Genomic DNA, 19,759 nt, shown 5'->3' on the forward strand with positions numbered 1-19,759 from the left:
TAGTTTGGTTGCATCTGGTTTAGCATATACTAATAAAATCTTTCTAGCAGAATTTAATTTTGATTAGAGACATAATCAAGCCTCTAATGTGTTTAGGTCCATTCTAAATGCCACACACTTTCAACATCTAAATAAAAATTTGAGATTTAAAGGCAAAGATTTTTATCCAAAAAAAAAAAAAAAAAAACACAAAAAACTGGAGTTCCCATCATGGCGCAGTGGAAACGAATCCAACTAGGAACGATGAGGTTGTCGGTTCGCTTCCTGTCCTCACTCAGTGGGTTGAGGATCCAGCGTTGCCATAAGCTGTGGTGTAAGTCAGACTCGGCTCGGATCCTTCGTTGCTGTGGCTGTGGCGCAGGCTGGGGGCTGTAAGCTCCGATTGGACCCCTAGCCTGGAAACCTCCATATGCCGCAGAGGCGGCCCTAAAACGCAAAAAACAAACAAACAAAAAAAAAAAAGTGGGAAAATGTCAACTTCATTAGTAAAAGAGAAATGACAGTTAAAATAATCAAAGTGACCTTTTCCTATTTAACTAGAAAAATTTTTTAAATCTTTTATTTATGTTTTTGGCTGCACTCACAGCATAAGGAAGTTCCTGGGCCGGAGATCAAACCTTCGCCACAGCAGTGACAATTTCATATCTTTAACCCACTAAGCCACCCGGGAATTCTGTTAACTAGAAAAATTTTTAAATGTTTACTGCTGACCAGAGTCCAGGGTAGTTACTGTAGTCTACAGGCACAAAAAAGTCCTGTTCTTGTGCCATTTATGTACCAATTAAATAAAATCATAAACGACTGAGATTCACTCAATCACTTAATGAGGACCATCAGGGTCAGGCAATACCTTAGGCAATGGAAATATGATTGTTAATCAAACAGACCTGGGATTAAATCCCAACAACTGAGAAATGTTTCACTGCACATGGTACATTACGGTAAATTATTTAGCCATTAACATATAACTCTTAAGAGTAACACTATGTAAAGAAAAGGGAAATGCTTCCTATACCTTAAATAAAGTAAGCAAAAAACTTTTGTATAAACAAAATTGGTTCAGGGAAAAAGAACAGCAAGAAATAACCCCAGAGTATAATTGGTTTTTCTAGAATAATAAAGTTACTGTCACTTTACATTTCCTACAAAAAATACATCTGCAAATAAATTAACAAAACATCACAGATGTGAATTTGATTATTTTGCAAACTAACACATATCACAACTAGTATCCACATTTTCAGACTTATCAAAGGAATAACTCAATTACCTTGTTGAAACTGAAACTAAGAAATAATACCTTTTAAATGGTTAAAAATAAAACAAGTAAATGAAAATATCTATAACGAACAATTGCATAAACAAAGATGTGTGTATCTGAAAATCATCCAACATGGTAGGAAACAGGGAATATAGGGAATCTTAATAAATTCCATCAATTTCTCCTGCCAGCTTCATTTTTAATTCATCAAAACTGACACCAGATATCAAGGCCCTTACAGCAGCTTATGGGTAAACACACGAGGGCAAACCAGTTTTCAGGGACGAAAATCACTGAAGGGCCTTCCCAAATACTTTTGCTATTCAACTATGAACTTTTCAACAATATTTACATACATCCAAGAAAATAATTCAGGAAACTTGCCTGCCTGTCTCACAGGTAAATCCAGTTGTTCCGACATAGTAATCTGAAGCAGTGTTGAAACAAAATTCAGGGACTTGTGTGCCTACAAACAAACAAACAAAAAATTTCAAATTTCTGCAAATAAATATCCTCAGTACCCTATTTCACTGCTAGGCTGGCACAAAAGGCTCTTCTCCACAAGTTGGCTCCAGCCTTATTTCCTTTCACTCAAGTACAAGGAACTAAAAAAATTCAGTAAACTAACGCCTAAAACTTTTGGATGTTTGCATTTGGCCGCATAATGTTGCACTTCGCATTTATTCCAACCTGCATTCTTAACCTATGCTGGTGGTAGCAGCTCAAAAACAGTGTCTTCTGTGATACTTATTTCCCAAATTCAGGAAGAATTTCTCCATAGAGACATTCTAGATAAAAACTAAATCAGTAAAAGTAATAGCTTGAGGAGTGGTTCCCCAGGTGCTAATAATGGTTTATTTCTTGATATGGCTGTTTTATAAATGTGTCTAGTTTGTGAAAATTAATCAACTCTACCTTCAAAATCATCTTTCTGTATGCATGTCATATTTCAATAGAAAATTTAAAATAGTCTTGAAATACAATAAAAGTAGGATACAAACTATATAATTTAGTAAACATGTTACATGAATATGCAATGCAACATACACAGAAAAGAATGAAATATAGCAAGAATGCTAATAAGTTATATTTGGGGTGGTGGGATTATAGAGGAGCTATTCTATACATATTTTCTATCTTCAAAATTTTATGCTATGATCCTGGGTTACTTTTTTTTTCTTTTTTCTTTGCCTTTTAGGGCCGCACTTGCAGTATATGGAGGTTCCCATGGGAGGGGGTCCAATCAGAGCTGTAGCTGCTGGCCTATGCCACAGCCACAGCCACACAGGATCTGAGCTGCATCTGTGACCTACACCACAGCTCATGGCAATGCCGGATCCTTAAACCCACTAAGCCAAGCCAGGGATCAAACCCACATCCTCAGGAATACTAGTTGGATTCGTTTCTACTGAGCCACAACAGGAACTCCCTGGGTTACTTTAACAGTACAAAAAAGTTACTTAATAATTCTTAAATGTCATATTTGCTTTTATTAAAAGAAATGAAATCTCTTCTTATATGTTTTCTTAGTTTCACTCCCTCTCCCCCAGTATAACCACCTCCTATAATGTCATCTCCTCCTAGCCCAAGTTTTAGTATTTTTCTGCACATGTTCACAATGGACAACAGTGATTTTTATTTTAGTTTCCTCTTCGCAGAGTTTTTCACACATTCTACAAACACATCCTTAGAAAGAGAAAAACTTCCCTCTGGATATAAAAAATGTCTTCCATATTAGACCCAGAGTGATACTTTATTCATTAGGTCACTCCAAAAATTATTCAGGTGTTCTCTCTCCTTTTTTTTTTTTTTTTTTTTTTTTTTTTTTGCCTTTCAGGGCCATACCCACGGCATATGGAGGTTCCCAGGCTAGGGGTCAAATGAGAGCTGCAGCTGCTGGCCTACGTCACAGCCACAGCAACCCAGGATCCTATCGACATCTGTGACCTGTACCACAGCTCATGGCCACACAGGATCCCTAACCCACTGAGTGAGGCCAGAGATCGAACCACAACCTTACAGTTACTAGGCAGATTCGTTTCTGCTGCACCACAATGGGAACTCCTTATCCGGGTGTTCTTAGTGCAAAACACTTACATCAGGAGCTAAAAATACAGGGTTGAACAAGACAGTAAGGCCCCATGACCTCATAGAAACTTAGGTGAAGGAAAACAACTAACCAGGTAATGCAATAAAGTATAATGGAAGAACTAGAAGACTATGGAAGACTCAAAGTTGAATCTCCTCACCCAGAAGGAATGCTTAAATTTAAGGAGTGGTTAGGTCGAGGAAGGGGAGGAATTTACCCTTTCCAGGACTCTAAACAGATCTGAACAGTTAATCACTATAGCCTCTTTCTTTTCTTTTTTTAAATGGTGGTACCTGCAGCATATGGAATTCCCCAGGCTACGGGTCAAACGGGAGCTGCAGCCACCGGCCTATGCCACAATCACAGCAACGCCAGATCCAAGCCACATCTGCGACCTATGTGGCAGCTCATGGCAATGCCAAATCCTTTATAACCCACTGAGGCCAGGAATTGAATCCAGATCCTCACAGATACCAGTCGAGTTCTTAACCCACTGAGCCACAATGGGAATTCCTTTTTCTTTCATTCTTTTTTTTTCACTATCATTTCTTGAAACACTCTTCTGCCTATATAACCCCTACACCAATTATCCTGCCACCTTTTCAGGCTCCTTTGCTTGTTTCTCATTTTATCTACAAATGCTAGAGCCTGGTGCCAGAACTCAGTCTCAAGCCACCTTTTCTATTCCCCAGCTGACCTCGTCTATTCTGTCTTTAAATACTAGCTGTAAGTCAAACACATCATTTCCAGTCCAGGACACTCCAACCAACCTACTTAACATCGCTGCCTTCATTACCTCACAGGCCTCTCACACTGTCTTTTTCCCTACAAGCAGGGACCCTACTTCCTTGTACCAGCTCTCCCAACCCTTGTCATCACTACCCTCGGTTACTCCTGCCTGAAAACAGAATGTCGTCTTTAGTACCGCCCTCCTCCACCTCAATTCAAGACCAGACCTTGTCAATTCTATCTCCAAAATGCTGATAAAGTTAACACATCTGCTTTCTCCGTTCCCAGGAACACCAACCTAGTCTATTTCCCTTCATGCAACCATGTGCCACCCCCACCATTCTCCATTTAGCAGCCCATGATCTTTAAAACTGCAAACGAATCCCCTTTAAGCAAACCTTTTAACAAGTTTCTGCTCTATTTTCCAACAGCTAAAAGACCCTGTATGATCTTGCCCCTGCCTATTTCTTCAGCTTCAGTTAAAGAAACCTCTCATCCCCTCCACTGCCCCACCTCAGCCGTCTTTTTTAGGTTCTTTCTACAATAAACATGTTACCGATTTCAGTGTTCATACACGCTGTGCCTTTCTACCTGCAACACTCTTCTCTCCAATGCTCCACCACAGCAACCACTGGTCCACAGGTTCACAGTGTTTAAGTCTCAGCTTAAACATTTCCTTAGAGAAGCATTTCCTCACCAATCACGCTAGCTAAGTATTACTATTACTCTCATAAGCTCCAAGGTTTCTTTCCTTCATAACATTTATCACACACTGGTAATTATCGTATTTGTAGACTGGCTTTATGTCTGCCTCTCCTGTTACTCAAGTTCCACTGAGAGTAGGGACTTCACTGTTTGTATACCCAGTTTGTATACCCAGATATGTCTCGTATTTAAAATACTCAACAGGGAGTTCCCGTCGTGGCTCAGTAGTTAACGAATCCGACTAGGAACCATGAGATTACGGGTTAGATTCCTGGCCTTGCTTAGTGAGTTAAGGATCCGGCATTGCCGTGAGCTGTGGTGTAGGTCACAGACTCGGCTTGGATCCCTCGTTGCTGTGGCTCTGGTGTCCGCCGGTGGCTACAGCTCCGATTAGACCGCTAGTCTGGGAGCCTCCATATGCCGCGGGAGCGGCCATCAAAAGGCAAAAAGACAAAAAATATTCATCAAATTTATTAAAAGAATAACTTAATGAATCAACAACAACAAAAAAGATGCCTTGGAAGTAGCTGTGATCACCTAGGGGCAGTGAGAGCAAAAAAAGCATATTTATATTTTTAGCCCACAAAGGCCAGTATATGGTACTTTTTTAGGCCATAAATATTACAGCGTATACATGTTATCTCTGACATCAAATTGTGAACTCCTGGAATGAACTGCTAGAATCTGACAGTACTAGTTATAAACAAAAGTGATTCTCTTCCGGAGTTCCCATCAGGGCGCAGCACAAACGGACCTGACCAGGAAGCATGAGGTTTCAGGTTCGATCCCTAATCCTGCTCAGCGGGTTAAGGATCCAGCATTGCTGGAAGCTGTGGTGTAGGTTGCAGCTGTGGCTCAGATCTGGCATTGCCGTGGCTGTGGTGTAGGCCAGCAACTGCAGCTCCAATTGGACCCCTAGCCTGGGAATCTCCATATGCCGCGGGGGTGGCCCCAAAGGAGCAAAAAAAAAAAAAAAAAAGTGATCCACCTCCTACATTTTTTACTCTTGAGCAAGTTGATTCAGCAAATCTAACTCTCTCTCTCCTTTTTTTTTCAGGGCTTCACCTGCAGCATATGGAGTTTCCCAGGCTAGGGGTCAAATTGGAGCTATAGCTGCTAGTCTACACCACAGCTACAGCAATGCAGGGTGCGAGCCGAATCTTTGACCTACACCACAGCTCACAGCACAGCAACACCAGATCCTTAACCCCTAAGCCAGGCCAGGGATCGAACCTGAATCCTCATGGATACTAGTTGGGTTCATAACCTACTGAGCCACAACATAACTCCAGCAAATCTAACTCTTAATTACAAAGTTAGTATACCAAAATCTACTTTTCAGTATAGCTCTAAGGAATAAATATGGAAAATATTTTATATATTTTCCAAAGACATAACAAATGTTGTTATATATCCACACACATAGAAAGTATGGATGTACTTTCTCAGAAAGCATGTGATCAAGAGAGCACAAACAGATTTTGCCAAATTACTCTTTACTTCCTTAAATCACTTATAAAATATAGCCTGTGGTTACACACACACACACACACACACACAAAGCTCCCTTGAGGTCCCATTTCTGCAGTTTTCCCTTCTGAGTTGAAAAAGACCACTTGCTAGGATTGGAACCCCAAATGAAGTTGTTGATTTATGTTTAGGAGTCACTTTAAGACAAAAAAATTAGGAGTTCCCATTGTGGCTCAGCAAAATGAATCTGACTAGTATTTATGAGGATGCAGGTTCAATCCCTGGCCTCACTCAGTGGGTTAAGGACCAGAATGGCAGTGAACTGTGGTGTAGGTCACAGACGTGGCTTGGATCTGGCATTGCTGTGGCTATGGCATAGGCCAGCAGCTGTAGCTCCTATCAGACCCCTAGCCTGGGAACAGCTATATGCTGTGGGTGTGGCCCTAAAAAGACAAAAACAAATGAACACACTGAAAACAAGCACTTAATGGAGTTCCCGTTGTGGTGTAGCACAATAGGATCAGCAGCATCCCTGCAACACCAAGACACAGGTTCAATCCCCACCCCAGCACAGTGGGTTAAAGGATGCCATGTATCCACAGTAGGCTGAAGCTGTAGCTCAGATCTGATCTCTCACCTGGGAACCCCATAAGCTGCAGAGCAGCCAAAAAAGAAGTTAAAAAAAAAAGAAAGAAAAAGATAATAACCACTTATCATTTTATTACCCTATTATTTTAAGGCCCTTTTAATGCCTTCAAAAACACCAGCATAAATCCAAAAGTGCAACTCACAAAAAAAAAAAAAAAAAAAAAAAAAAGGTATTACTTTGAGATAACTGGACTATCTTAGGATAAGAAAGAAAAGATATTTCATTTCTGTCAGCACACACAGCACAATCAATCTCAACCTGGGATGTGTATCTACCAGCCCTCCCAGCTGAAATCTCTCCTGCAGGAAGTCTTGCATTCTCCCAAAAAAGGTAACAGATGGCCTTAAATGAGTACTAAATATCAGACATCAGGTTCTGAAGAAAAGGGAGAGAGAAAGTAGGTTTGTAATCACTTGGGGCTGGGATGGGGATTAACTCTAAGCTGGAAAGAGGCATCTTTTTTTTTTTTTTGTCTTTTGTCTTTTTTTGTTGTTGTTGTTGCTATTTCTTGGGCCACTCCCTCGGCATATGGAGGCTCCCAGGCCAGGGGTCGAATCGGAGCTGTAGCCACCGGCCTACACCAGAGCCACAGCAACGTGGGATCCGAGCCGCGTCTGCAACCTACACCACAGCTCACAGCAACGCCGGATCGTTAACCCACTGAGCAAGGGCAGGGACCGAACCCGCAACCTCATGGTTCCTAGTCAGATTCGTTAACCACTGCGCCACGACGGGAACTCCTGAGGCATCTTATTGAGAGGAAAAAAACACAGATCAAATAAAGATAGACAGTAACTGTACAAGTTAGGAAAAAACACTTCTGAACACTGGGTGATCTGTAACAACTTCCTGGCATTCTTGGTTATAGTAAACTATCACATATTTAGAAGAATTTCTATAACATGTTAACACTTTTATTATCATTTACATTTTATAATACAAAAAGTAAAGTAAATTTAAATTTAAGTAAAAATACCACCATCAATCTTCACTACAAAGACCCTTTAAAATTTTGAATAATTATGGTATTATTCTTAACAGTTTGCAAACAATGATTAGGCTTCAGAAGGGTCTAAAATAATCCTTTTATATGAGTCAAAGTATAAATGTAACTTTCGGATGCTGACACTAATTATAGACCCCTCTTCAATTTCCTGGCTTCCACCAGTCGGAGAACTAGGAAAGAAGCAACACTTCAGCTAACTCTACAGCTAAAACTGTTACTACTTAGGTTTAAAAAGCTGCTCACCACAGCATAAAACTCTTTCCAGCCGTCTTACCTTCTCACCATTTGCCATCAACCCAGATAATTCAACATTTATCCTTAGCCCACCTCATCAAAATTCTTCAACAGCTCCAACTCTACCTCCTTTAACTCTATTCCGCTTACTAGTACTTACAACATGCAAGATTGTTGCAGGATACTACAGAGATAAAAGATCACCACTATAAAGTAGGTAGGGAGATTCATTCCAATTACACTGACGGATAAGTTTTTCAGTTAGATCCTAAAGGATTTAAACCCACAGAGATGGGGAGGAACGATTTTTAAAAGTTAAAGTATGGGAATTCCCTGGTGGCTCAGAGGGTTAAGGATCTGGCATGTACTTGATTTGATCCCTGTCCCTGGGAACTTCCACATGCCACAGGTATGGCAAAACAAAAGGGGGGTGGGGTATGAATTATGTTAAAGAGATTACTGGTGGGGGGGGAAGCAATTACTAGAAGAAAGAGAAGAGTGAAAGACAAAAATGTATAGGTAAATTGTGACCAACATCAAGACTATTAAGTATGCACTTTTTTGGAAAGTTTTTACGTGGTCAGATCTATGCTGTAAGAAGACAAGGTCTTAAAGCAGTATGAAGGATGTAATTCTAAGATAGAGGACTATAAAACATTTCAGGGAGCAAGAAAAAGCTCCAAAAAAACAGCTAACTGATCTGGAGATTATCAGCCTCCAAAAAAGACTTTTAGACTGATGATGCTGAAGATGATGCAAGACACTGGAAATAAACTGGAGGCAAAGATTGGATAATTTACAGCAAACAGTGAGCAAAGAAATACAAGATTTAAAACATAAGCAAGCAGAGATGCAAAATACAACTAACTGAAATAATAAATTCATTAGAAGCAACTAACAGCAGAATACAGGAGCCAGAAGAACAAATAAGTGAGGCGGTGGACAGACTAGTGGAAATCACTGATGCAGATCGGGAAAGAGAAAAAAGATTGAAAAGAAATGAAGACAGTCTCAGATGACTCTGGGACAATGGTAGACACACCAATATCCATATCATAGGGGTGCCAGAAGAGAGAAAGGGACAGAAAAAATATTCCAAGAGGTAATAGCTGAAAACTTCCTTCACATGGGAAAGGAACCACTCACTCAAATCCAGGAAGCACAAGGAGTAGCATATAAAATAAACCCAAGGAGGAACACTGTGAGACACATATTAATCAAACTGACCAAAATTAAAGACAAAGAGAAAATACTGAAAGCAGCTAGAGAAAGAAACAAATAAGATACCAGGGAACCCTGATAGGGTTATCAGCAGATTTTTCAGCAGAAACTGCAGGCCAGAAAAAACCTCCAACCAAGATTACTTTACCCAGCAAGGCTCTCATTCAGATTTGAAGGAGAAACCAAAAGCTTTACAGATAAGCAAAAGAGAATTCAGTAACACTAAACCAGCTTTACAACAAATACTAAAGGAATTTCTCTAGGCAGAAAAGAAAAGGCCACAACTAGAAATAAAAATACCACAAATGACAAGGCTCACCAGTAAAAGCATATATACAGTAAAAATATGAAATTATTAATGCACAAATATGCCACCAAAGCCAGAAATCATGAGGAGGGTACAAATGAAGGACATTGGGGATGCACTTGCAATTAAGAGACCAACAATTTAAAATAATCTCGTGTATGTGTATATATAGACTCCAATTCTCGGTGATTTGGTTTTTGGAATAATTGAATAGGATCTGAATCAGTTCAGAGAAGGAGTGTAAGAACCAGTGAAGACAAGAATATCTATAAAAGTAAGACTCATTCATTGAAGAGTACATAGAATGTATTCAGGAACACACAAGACAACAGAGATTACTTATAATTATTATAACCACCTATAATAATGTATTACTGTTAACTTATTGGTATATCTCTTCTCAAAAATAAATAAATAAAAACATCTTGGGTAGAAAACTATTATTACAACAGGTAACACCGGCCTGAAAAACTTCAACTCCAGAGGCAGCTTTCTCCTACTCCCCCAAATAAGTATAACTACAAAGGGAAAAAATAATTGAAAGACATGTTTCACCCAAGCAAATTTCCACTGACCCAACTATCCTTTAACCTGCAACCTACTCCTATCCCCTTGGGAATATTTCACCCACTAATCCTGTAATCAGAAATTTTCTCCAAGGTTATCAACATTTTAAAAGCTTCCCCCACCACAAAGTCTTCATTTTGCTTTAACCCTCTCATTTAAAAATGTCAATAATCCTTTCTTCTTCTAATAGTTTTTTACTTATTACAAAAGGAATTCATGTTCCCTGGTAGAAAATTTATGAAACTTATTTAAGGAAAAAAGGAAACTAAATTACCTACAACCAACCTTCTTACTTGAAATCCTTCTCTTGACTTCCTCCTATTTTTCTATGCAATTCTCCAGTCTCCTTTTCCCTTTGTTTAGCAAAGTCCAAAAAATGGGCATGGCCCAAAGAGCAGCCCTCCAGTCCACCCCACAGCTCTGGGTCACACTCCCTTCCTCTCAATTCACCTGCAGAAGAAAAAAAATCACTTTTCCATTGCTTTCTCTCCTAAACTTCACTTCCACATCCCAATCTCCTGCTAAATGTTTTTGCCTTGGTGTTTACACCTGCTCAGACCAGACTTAAAACTTAAGTTATGCTTTCTCCAATCTCAGTTTCCCTTCGAGACCCATGTTCTCCAATGTAATCACCTAATAATCTATCTTTCAAAGCATACTCTCTAAGAGGTAACTTTTATTATTATTTCTTGCCAATGGAATGTAACCAAATAGACCTAGTTACTGCACTTTACATCATTCTTAAGAGAGGAGCTGAATGGCACATGGCATCAGTTTACATAAAATGAATACAGCCAGATAATTTCAAGAGCCAAAGGATTTTTACATTTTGTTTTAGTAAAGAAGTTGACAAAGCAAATACTATACCTCCTTCACCTGTATGAAATAGGAGGCATAGCAAGGGTAAGTCATCGCAGTGGCAGCATCAGGACCAGGCTGAGGCTCCTCACTGTGTCCTCCTGTCTTTCATTAAATAGTGGTAATACTGAAGTGCTTTTCAATTAAAGGATTTTTAAAAACGTCTTAATTATAAATTACTCAGGACCGAAAGAACTCAATTTAAAAAAAATCTTTATTACTCAATGAATTTATTATGTTTATAGTTGTACAATGATCATCACAATCCAATTTTATAGGATTTCCATCCCACAACCCCAGCGCATTCCCCCATCCCCCTGAACTGTCTCCTTTGGAAACTGTAAGTTTTTCAAAGTCTGTGAGTCAGTATCTACGAAAGAACTCATTTTAAATCAAACTTGTTAATGTGCCACTGACAGAAACAATAAGTAAAATAATACATGCATCTACTATTTCTGAGAAAGAAAACTGTTTTCTTACCAATATTACTATGATGTTATCTTTCTTTCATATTTTTAACATTCTGTGTTACTGAATAACTTCCTAACAGTCCAAGAATCCAGGAACGCTCCCTCTTCCAATTCACAACCACTTATAATAAAGCATTACTGTGGTAATACATTACAACATGAATATATGAATAATGTATTCATGATACTCCTAATTAAGGAATGTTACCCGCTCACACTACAAACTATCCTATCTTCCAAAATTATATACCATATTCTCATAAATATTTGCTGAATTTCTAGATATGCCAAACTGTCCCACATGTCATCATTTTGCACTTTTCCAGGTCTAAGACTTTAATAATATAAATCAAATTGAGAGTTCCCTGGTGGCCCAGCAGTGAAGGATCCAGTATTGTCACTGCTGTGGTGTGGGTTTGATCCCTGGCCCAGCAACTTCCACATGCCATGGCCTAACAACAAATAAATAAAAGTTAAATTAACCATTTATATGGGAGTTCCTGTTGTGGCTCATCAGTAACAAACACAACTAGTATCCATGAGGATGCAGGCTCGATCCCTAGCCTTGCTTAGTGCGTTAAGGATCCAGTGATACCATGAGCTATGGTCTAGGTCGCAGATGAAGCTCGGATCCAGCATTGCTGTGGCTGTGGTGTAAGCCAGCAGCTGCAGCTCCGATTCTACCCCTAGCCTGGGAACTTCCATATGCCGCATGTACGGCCCTAAAAAGAAAAAATTAATTAACCATTTATAAAGAAATATAATCATAACAGTAAGATACCAGACATGACTTTGATAGTTCATGAATTTTAAAGATAAACAGAAAATACCGAGAAACTTATCAAAGCTAAGTCCTCTTTTTTTTCAGTTAAAGCATGTAAAAAAAGCAGCATTTCTGACTATATAACCCATTATAGCACATTAAGCTTAGGAACGGAGGATTTTTTTTTTTTTTTGGATCTTTAGGGCCCAACCTGTAGCATATGGAAGTTCCCAGGCTAAGGGTAGAATCAGAGCTGCAGCTGCTGGCCTACGCCACAGCCACAGCAATGTGGGATCCAAGCTGCGTCTGTGACCTATACCATAGGACACCACACGCTGGATCCTTACCCACTGAGAAAGGCCAGGGCTCAAACCCATGTCCTCATGGATACTACTCAGGTTCGTTACTGCTGCACCACCAGGGGGAAACTCCAGGAACTGAGGATTTAAAAGAGTTTTAAATGAGATTTATGTTAGGAAAAAAATTTTTTTTTCTTTTTAAGGCCGCATCCACCGCATATGGAAGTTCCCAGGCTAGGGGTCTGGAGCTGGAGCTACAGCTGCTTGGTCTATGCCGCAGCCATAGCCAGGCCAGATCCGAGCTGCCTCTGGGACGTACACTGCAGGTGAGGGAAACACCAGATCCTTAACCCATTGAACAGGGCCAGGGATCAAACCTGCATCTTCATGGATACTAGAACTCCCCAGTTAGGAAAAATTTTAGTTTTAGGTGACAAGAGATTAACAGAAGAGGTAAGACTGCGTAAGCAGAAGTTTGCATGTGAAAAGGTTTCCACTGAAGAACACTGGCAGATGGAGAAGGAAGAAGAAAGTAGAGTTATTGTTGTCTGTTATAATAATAATCTGCCAAAACCCTTCAGAGCTATTTCCTTTTTCTTACACATGAAGAAACAAGCATTTCTGAGTGTGTGTTTGTTTATACGTGTGATACGTGTGTGTACCGGTAGGAAAGGACAGGCTTTGTATCTAAGTGCAAATAGTCTCTGGAACATAAGAAACAATGTTGAATGAACACCAAATGTGTATGTTTTAGACTAACTAAACAAAATTTAAAAATTATACTTCTAGGAGTTCCCATTGTGGCACAGTGGAAATGAATCTGACTAGGAACCATTAAGGTTCAATCCCTGGCCCTGCTCAGTGGGTTAAGGATCTGGCATTGCCGTGAGCTGTGGTGTAGGTCACAGACTCGGCTCGGATCTGGTGTTGCTGTGGCTGTGGTGTAGGCCGGCAGCTACAGCCCCAATTCGACCCCTAGCCTGGGAACCTTCACATGCCGTAGGTTTGGCCCTAGAAAACACACACACAGACACACACACACACATGAAATCTACAGCCTATAGTGTTATCGTAACAAAAAGTCAATAAAGCCTACCACTGACAACCAAAGAACTACAGTAAGGAAAGACAAAAATCCCTTATCTCATGAAACTCAAAAAATATACTGAGGAAAACAATAAGTAAAATACATATGCTAAATCAGTGATAAAGAGAAAAATAAGTAAAGTGAGACACAGCGTGGGGTGGTCAGGCGACACAGCTGAGCAGTGATAGAGGAGGGAGGAGAGAGAACAAGTCTGAGAAGTAACTGGGTAAAAAGGGTTTCGAAGCAGATAGAACAGTTAAATGCAACTGTTCTGAGACAGGGGCACTCTGGGTTTTGTTTTTAAACTATCTCACTCCAATACTTTGATAACATTTACAATCTTTATAGTTAGCGATTACTTCGCTTAACTGAAGAAACCCATTCAAATGCCAATGATGTTTTTCTTTTAACTAAATGAACCTAAGTGTAGCTTCAGTTGAATAAGACATCACGGAATGACTGGTTCACCTGATCTTATCCAAAGAGGAGCTAGCCAGAAATAAAATGCTACTTCCTCATTCTTACGACAGTCGAACTTCTTCAAGATTCATCTGGGATTTATTTCCTAAATCAAGGTTCTGCCACAAGAAAGTCAAAGCAAAAAGTTTCCAAATGGGAGTTCTCGTAGTGGCGCAGCGGAAACGAATCCAACTGGGAACCATGAATTGCAGGTTCGATCCCTGGCCTCACTCAGTGGGCTGAGGATCCAGCGTTGCCGTGAGCTGTGGTGTAGCTCACAGACACAGCTCGGATCTGGCGTTGCTGTGGCTCTGGTGTAGGCCGGCACCAACAGCTCAGATTAGACATGTAGCCTGGGAACCTTCATATGCCACAGGTGCGGCACTAAAAACACACACAAAAAAAAAAAAAAAAAAAAAGGAAGCACTTCATTAAAACGAAATCAGTGTAAATCAACTGTAATGTTTAAGAAAAAATTAGTGCCAAAAAAATTACTAAAAAGTCTACGTGTAACAACTGAAAGAAATTTGCAAAATGTAAATATCTAACAATCGCAGATATACATACCAGATATCAAATTCTGACAGAAAAATAAGCAGTGTTCACTACGAGTATTTCAAAACCCTAACAGCAATTTAACAGTCAAATAAAAAATGCTTTCGATACTATTTTGATTATTTTTTACCTTCCAAAAACTTGTGAAATACCCCAGGTCTCCATTACAACATGTCAGTACACACAAATGGACATTCAATACCTTCTTGAGGAATAAATGGATTTCAAATTTGCAGGAAGTATTACCTATCTAATTCTTCTACAAGGGAACCAATTCTTTCAAATAATAATTTTTAAAATTAATAACTAGATGCAAGTATGTTTAGTTAAAATAATGTGCTTTAGGGCAAAGTCATAGTCTAAGTCACTATGACTAGACTTTTACTGTGTCTTGCCTTATAGTACATCATAAACAATACCATGTTTATGTTCATCTTAACCTGTGTCCATCATAAGTCAAAATAAAAAGCAATCCATAACTCCTTCCATAGTTTAGTTCAAAGTGGGAACTTCTTTCAAGTCACTATTTTATATCCAAAAGAAATCTGAAGTCTTCCCAAGCTGCCCTGAATTTGAGCATCACTCATGGCAAGATCTACCGGTGGTCCTATTTACATATGAAATAGATTTAACTTTTTATTTTAAAATAATTTTACACTTAGTCTGTCTAAATTCTATGGGTGGTCTTCTTAAAATACAAGTTCCTTGAGGCTGGGATCTCTAAAACAGCACTGTACTTTGAAGACGTTCAATTACAAATACTCCTGGAAGTCAATTTAATATTTTTAAATTACTTACCTACCAGCTAAGACGAGCATAAAATAGCTGAACTTGCCCTATTTTAATGAGGGACTTCTCTTTAGGTTTAAAAAAAAAGTACACTAAAAGTCACTACAGCTGGGCAAATTCATAGGAGTGACAGCGATCCTTTTAAGAAGCCTTCAAAATACCCACTAAAATATAAGTTGAAAAAATCTAGAAACAGAACTAAAACTGAAGAGAGTACAATAAAATACCCACATAAGAAGGCTATCTTCCAAAGGGTAGTCTCCCCAGAAAACGTGGGGAAAAAAGAAACCAACCCTCAGTGTACGGAGCTTGCACACGCTGCGAGGCACCGACTCTTACGCGGTCTCGCTGGACCGTCACAGCAACTCTGTGGACTAACCGTATGAATGGGAGAAACTCCGCTCGAAAAGCCTAGGCGACTCGCCCAAGGTCAGTCAAGAAATCAGCGGTGCAGCTCCACCTGGAAGGGTGCACCTCACCAGACACCCACCGCCTCGCCGCCGGGGCCCTGCTGGAGCAGGAGGGCGAGGAGCCGAGACTCCCGCGCGTGTCCCCCCTGCCCAGAGGTGGGGCCGGCCGCGGCACGAGGAGAAAGTTGTGCGGGTCACGCACCAGCCCAGGGAGGCGACACGCTGACAGGCGCAGCCCCCGGCGGACCAGCCCCGCATCCCCAGGAGCCCCTCCAAACGCGGCGCCAGCGACACCGCTCCCGGAAACGTCTCAAAAACCTCCCGGGGACTTTCGCCCCCTTCTGGGCGCGACGAACGAGCTGGGAATGAGCCCGAGGGCGGCCGGCCACCCGAGCCGGCCATGTGTCCGGCCCGTGACGCCCGCCGCGCCCCAGCCGGCTGCTCATGCTCGACCGTAGCCACAGGCCCAGCTCGGGATCCGACGCGAAGGCTGCCTCGGCCGCCGCCGCCGTCGCCGCAGCAGCCCGAGGGCCCGGCGCGGCGCTCGCCGTCAGGTCCCCGCCCCACCCCTCCAGCTGGGCCCCTCGCGCCGCCGTCCGCGCCGCTGGCCAGGCCCGGAGGGCTCGGCCTGCCACAGTCCGCCCGCCGCCACCGCCCGCCCGCCCGGCGTCCTTACTTCATTGAGCTGGCGCTCCGCGGCCTCGCGCAGGGCTGGGTCCATGGTGCCCCGCAGGGCCTCGATAATGGTATTGGGGTCCATCGCAGCGCGGACGCGGTCACGCCCGGGGCTCGTGTGCTACTGGGCCAGGAATAGCGGCGTTCACTGCGCACATGGACCTGCCGCGCTCCGCAGCGGCAACCGGCGCGAAAGGAAAGAGAAGCGCCAAGGCCCCGGATAGAACCTCGTCTCCTCGGCGTGGAGGCGGGAGATGCTCCGGCCACTTCCTGTCGGCGCGCCCGCGGAGCACCTTGGGAAATGTAGTCGGCTTGTGCCGTCCGCAGACCACGTGGCCCTGAGCTGTCGCTCTTGGTGACCATACTTGACATAACGAAAGAAAAAATGTTCAAACTTCACAGGAAGAAAATTAAAGCAATAGGTTGCAAATATTTCACATAGAAAAGTGTCTGTGGTGACCATAAGGTAATGCTGATGCAATGCGTGAGGCTGGAAGACTTTTGAAAAGCGACGTGAAATGTTTCTAAATGCCTGTAAAAATGTGTATAATCTTTGACCCAAGTAATCCCATTTATGAGACTTTATTCTGAGGAAATGACACAAACGTTTAAATGAGCTTTATGTGTGACAGGTTTCATCACTTTTTTTTTTTTTGCTTTTTAGGGCCGCATATGGAGGTTCCCAGGCTAGGGTCTAATCAGAGCTGTAGCCGCCAGCCTACACCCAGCCACAGCAACGCCAGATCCAAGCCTACTCTGCGACCTACACCACAGCTCACGGCAACACCGAATCCTTAACCCACTGAGTGAGGCCAGGGATAGAACCTGCGTCCTCAGGGACGCTAGTCAGATTCATTTCCGCTGTGCCACAGAGGGAACTTCTTATCATGTATTTATAATCAAATTTACATAGACAGTAAAGGGCCAAAGTAGGTGATTTCATAGCTAATCCCACTAGAGGACTATAAGCAGAAAAAAAGTATGGGAGACCTCTGTAAATTAATGATCACTCAAGAAAGCAGACTTGCTCAACAACAAAACTGAGCAGGCTTGCTTAGCAACAAAACCCTGCAACAAAGCATGAGACATGCCCCAAGATAATAAAACAATGGTGGAACGAGACTCACATCCTGTCCAGTGAGTTAGTAAGTTAATGATTCCTAGGACATGCTTCTCTGCACACACTAAAGACAAAAACATAGGGAAAAGTGACATTATGCTGAAACTTGAGATGATTTACCGTATTTTAGTATATTAACCACCTTTTTGCTCATTTCCATTGTGCTATGACATTCCTAATTTAACCATATGGAAGACTAGAAAACTCCCCTGCCTGACACGGAGGAGAAGCTGATGATGGAAGTTTGAAGTCTACTCCAGAACGAGGAAGGAGTTCCCACTGTGGCTCGGCAGTAACCAACCTGACTATGATCCACGAGGAAGGATGCGGGTTCGATCCCTGATCTCGCTCACTGGGTTAATGATCTGGCGTTGCCGTGAGCTGTGGTGTAGGTTGCAGATGAGGCTCAGATTCGGTGTAGCTGTGGTTGTGGTGTAGACTGGCAGCAGCTGCAGCTCCAATTCATTCCCTGGCCTGGGAACTTCCATATGCCGTGGGTGTGGCCCTAAAGAGATAGATAGATAGAAAGAAAGAAAGAAAGAAAGAAGGAAAGAAAGAAAGAAAGAAAGAAAGAAAGAAAGAAAGAAAGAAAGAGAAAGAAAGAAGGTGGTCCCCCCGCCCCAGTTTCCCTTTGATTGTTTTGTTTTGTTTTGTGGCCATGTCCATGGCATGTGGAAGTTCCTGGCACAGTGGGTTAAGAATCCAGCATTGTCACTGGTTCGCCTAGTATTTCAAACCCAGGATGTTTCTTTTCTGTTGTCAAAGTTTTCATTCTCTCTACTGAATCACTCTGCCTCTCAAAGAAAATGTAGAACAATACAGAATGATTAGGCAAACCTCAGGAATCCAGTCAAATACATTTTTCACAGCCGCCAAAAATTACAACTACTGTATACCTTGTAACGACATTAAAATATTTATATATGGATACAGGTTTGTAACATAGACAAAAACTGGGAATAAGGCTGGCAAATGAAAGTAATTGATTTTCTAGGATGGTGAGATTTTGAGTAATTTCCTTTCATACCGATTATTGTAAAGAAGTTATGTAAATATATTTACTTTGAATTTAAGCCTTCAAATACAATTTGTTACAAGATCACTTACAGTTTTTAATTTACCAAAAGGACAAAAGGAGGCAGAAAAAGATTTTCTTTGGAATAGTAAGCTTTGTAATATTAATTTCTTATGTGCCAGCCACTGTGCCTGGAAATGAGGTATAATTATACTTAATTTACAAATGAAGACTCCTGGGCTCAGAGAGGCTACTTAAATTGTGAAAGGTCATAAGGTTTTCATGACAAAACCTGTAGATGAATCTATCGTCGTACTAACACAGTGTGTTAGGGATTCTGTCTCCCTATTCCGTCTCTCAAGGTAATGGCCTTGAAGATAAGGATTATGTTTTATTCACTTTTTGTGTGTACCTTTTTAGGGATGCCCCACGGCATATGGAAGTTCCCAGCCTAGGGGTCGAATCAGAACTGTAGCTGCCAGCCTATGCCACAGCCACAGCCACACCAGATCCAAGCTGCATCTGCAACCTACACTACAGCTCATGGCAACGCCAGATCCTTAACCCACTGATCAAGGTCAGGGATCCAACCTGCATCTTCATGGATACTAGTCAGATTCATTTCCGCTGAGCCACAGCAGAAACTCCTGTTTTATTCACTTTTGGATCCTTACCTCCTCTCACAGAGTTTGACTGTCTACTAAGGCATTCAATAAATATTTTGGAGAATAAATGAAGTAAGGACTTGTTGGTGACTGAGCCACAACTGAAACCTCGACCTTCTTGATTCCAACGCCGGTTCTCTCTGCACACTGCATAGCTATTTGAGATTCCAAAATTGGCTTGTACATCATGGAACTGTGACAGTTACAGCACATAGCACATTGTATGTAAAAGCACTAGAGACATAGAAGGTGCTCCAAAAACATTCATCTCCTCTCCCTGAAACTGAAAGGAGAAAGAGGGCTGGGGGAACATGGATTTAAAGCTATAGTGTTGGGAACTGGAGTCAGCAAGCTGT

The 19,759-nt window shown here is 41.5% G+C and overlaps 1 protein-coding gene across 2 annotated transcripts in view; it reads right to left on the bottom strand.

Moving 5' to 3' along the window:
• IPO7 (importin 7) overlaps nucleotides 1-16,870 on the bottom strand; it is a 51,481-nt gene extending 34,611 nt beyond the window's left edge. The window contains exons 1-2 of one of the 2 annotated variants that reach the window (XM_013979065.2): nucleotides 16,605-16,870; nucleotides 1,646-1,727 (exon numbers count right to left, since the gene is read on the bottom strand). In XM_013979065.2, coding sequence (XP_013834519.2) covers nucleotides 1,646-1,727; nucleotides 16,605-16,688 — 166 coding nt within the window. In that variant the 5' untranslated portion in view covers nucleotides 16,689-16,870. The remainder of the gene's footprint in view (nucleotides 1-1,645; nucleotides 1,728-16,604) is intronic. The other variant, XM_021062248.1, reaches the window with a different exon arrangement.

The sequence above is a fragment of the Sus scrofa genome, chromosome 9 (assembly GCF_000003025.6).
Source record: "Sus scrofa isolate TJ Tabasco breed Duroc chromosome 9, Sscrofa11.1, whole genome shotgun sequence".
In the NCBI taxonomy this organism is placed as follows: Eukaryota; Metazoa; Chordata; class Mammalia; order Artiodactyla; family Suidae; genus Sus; species Sus scrofa.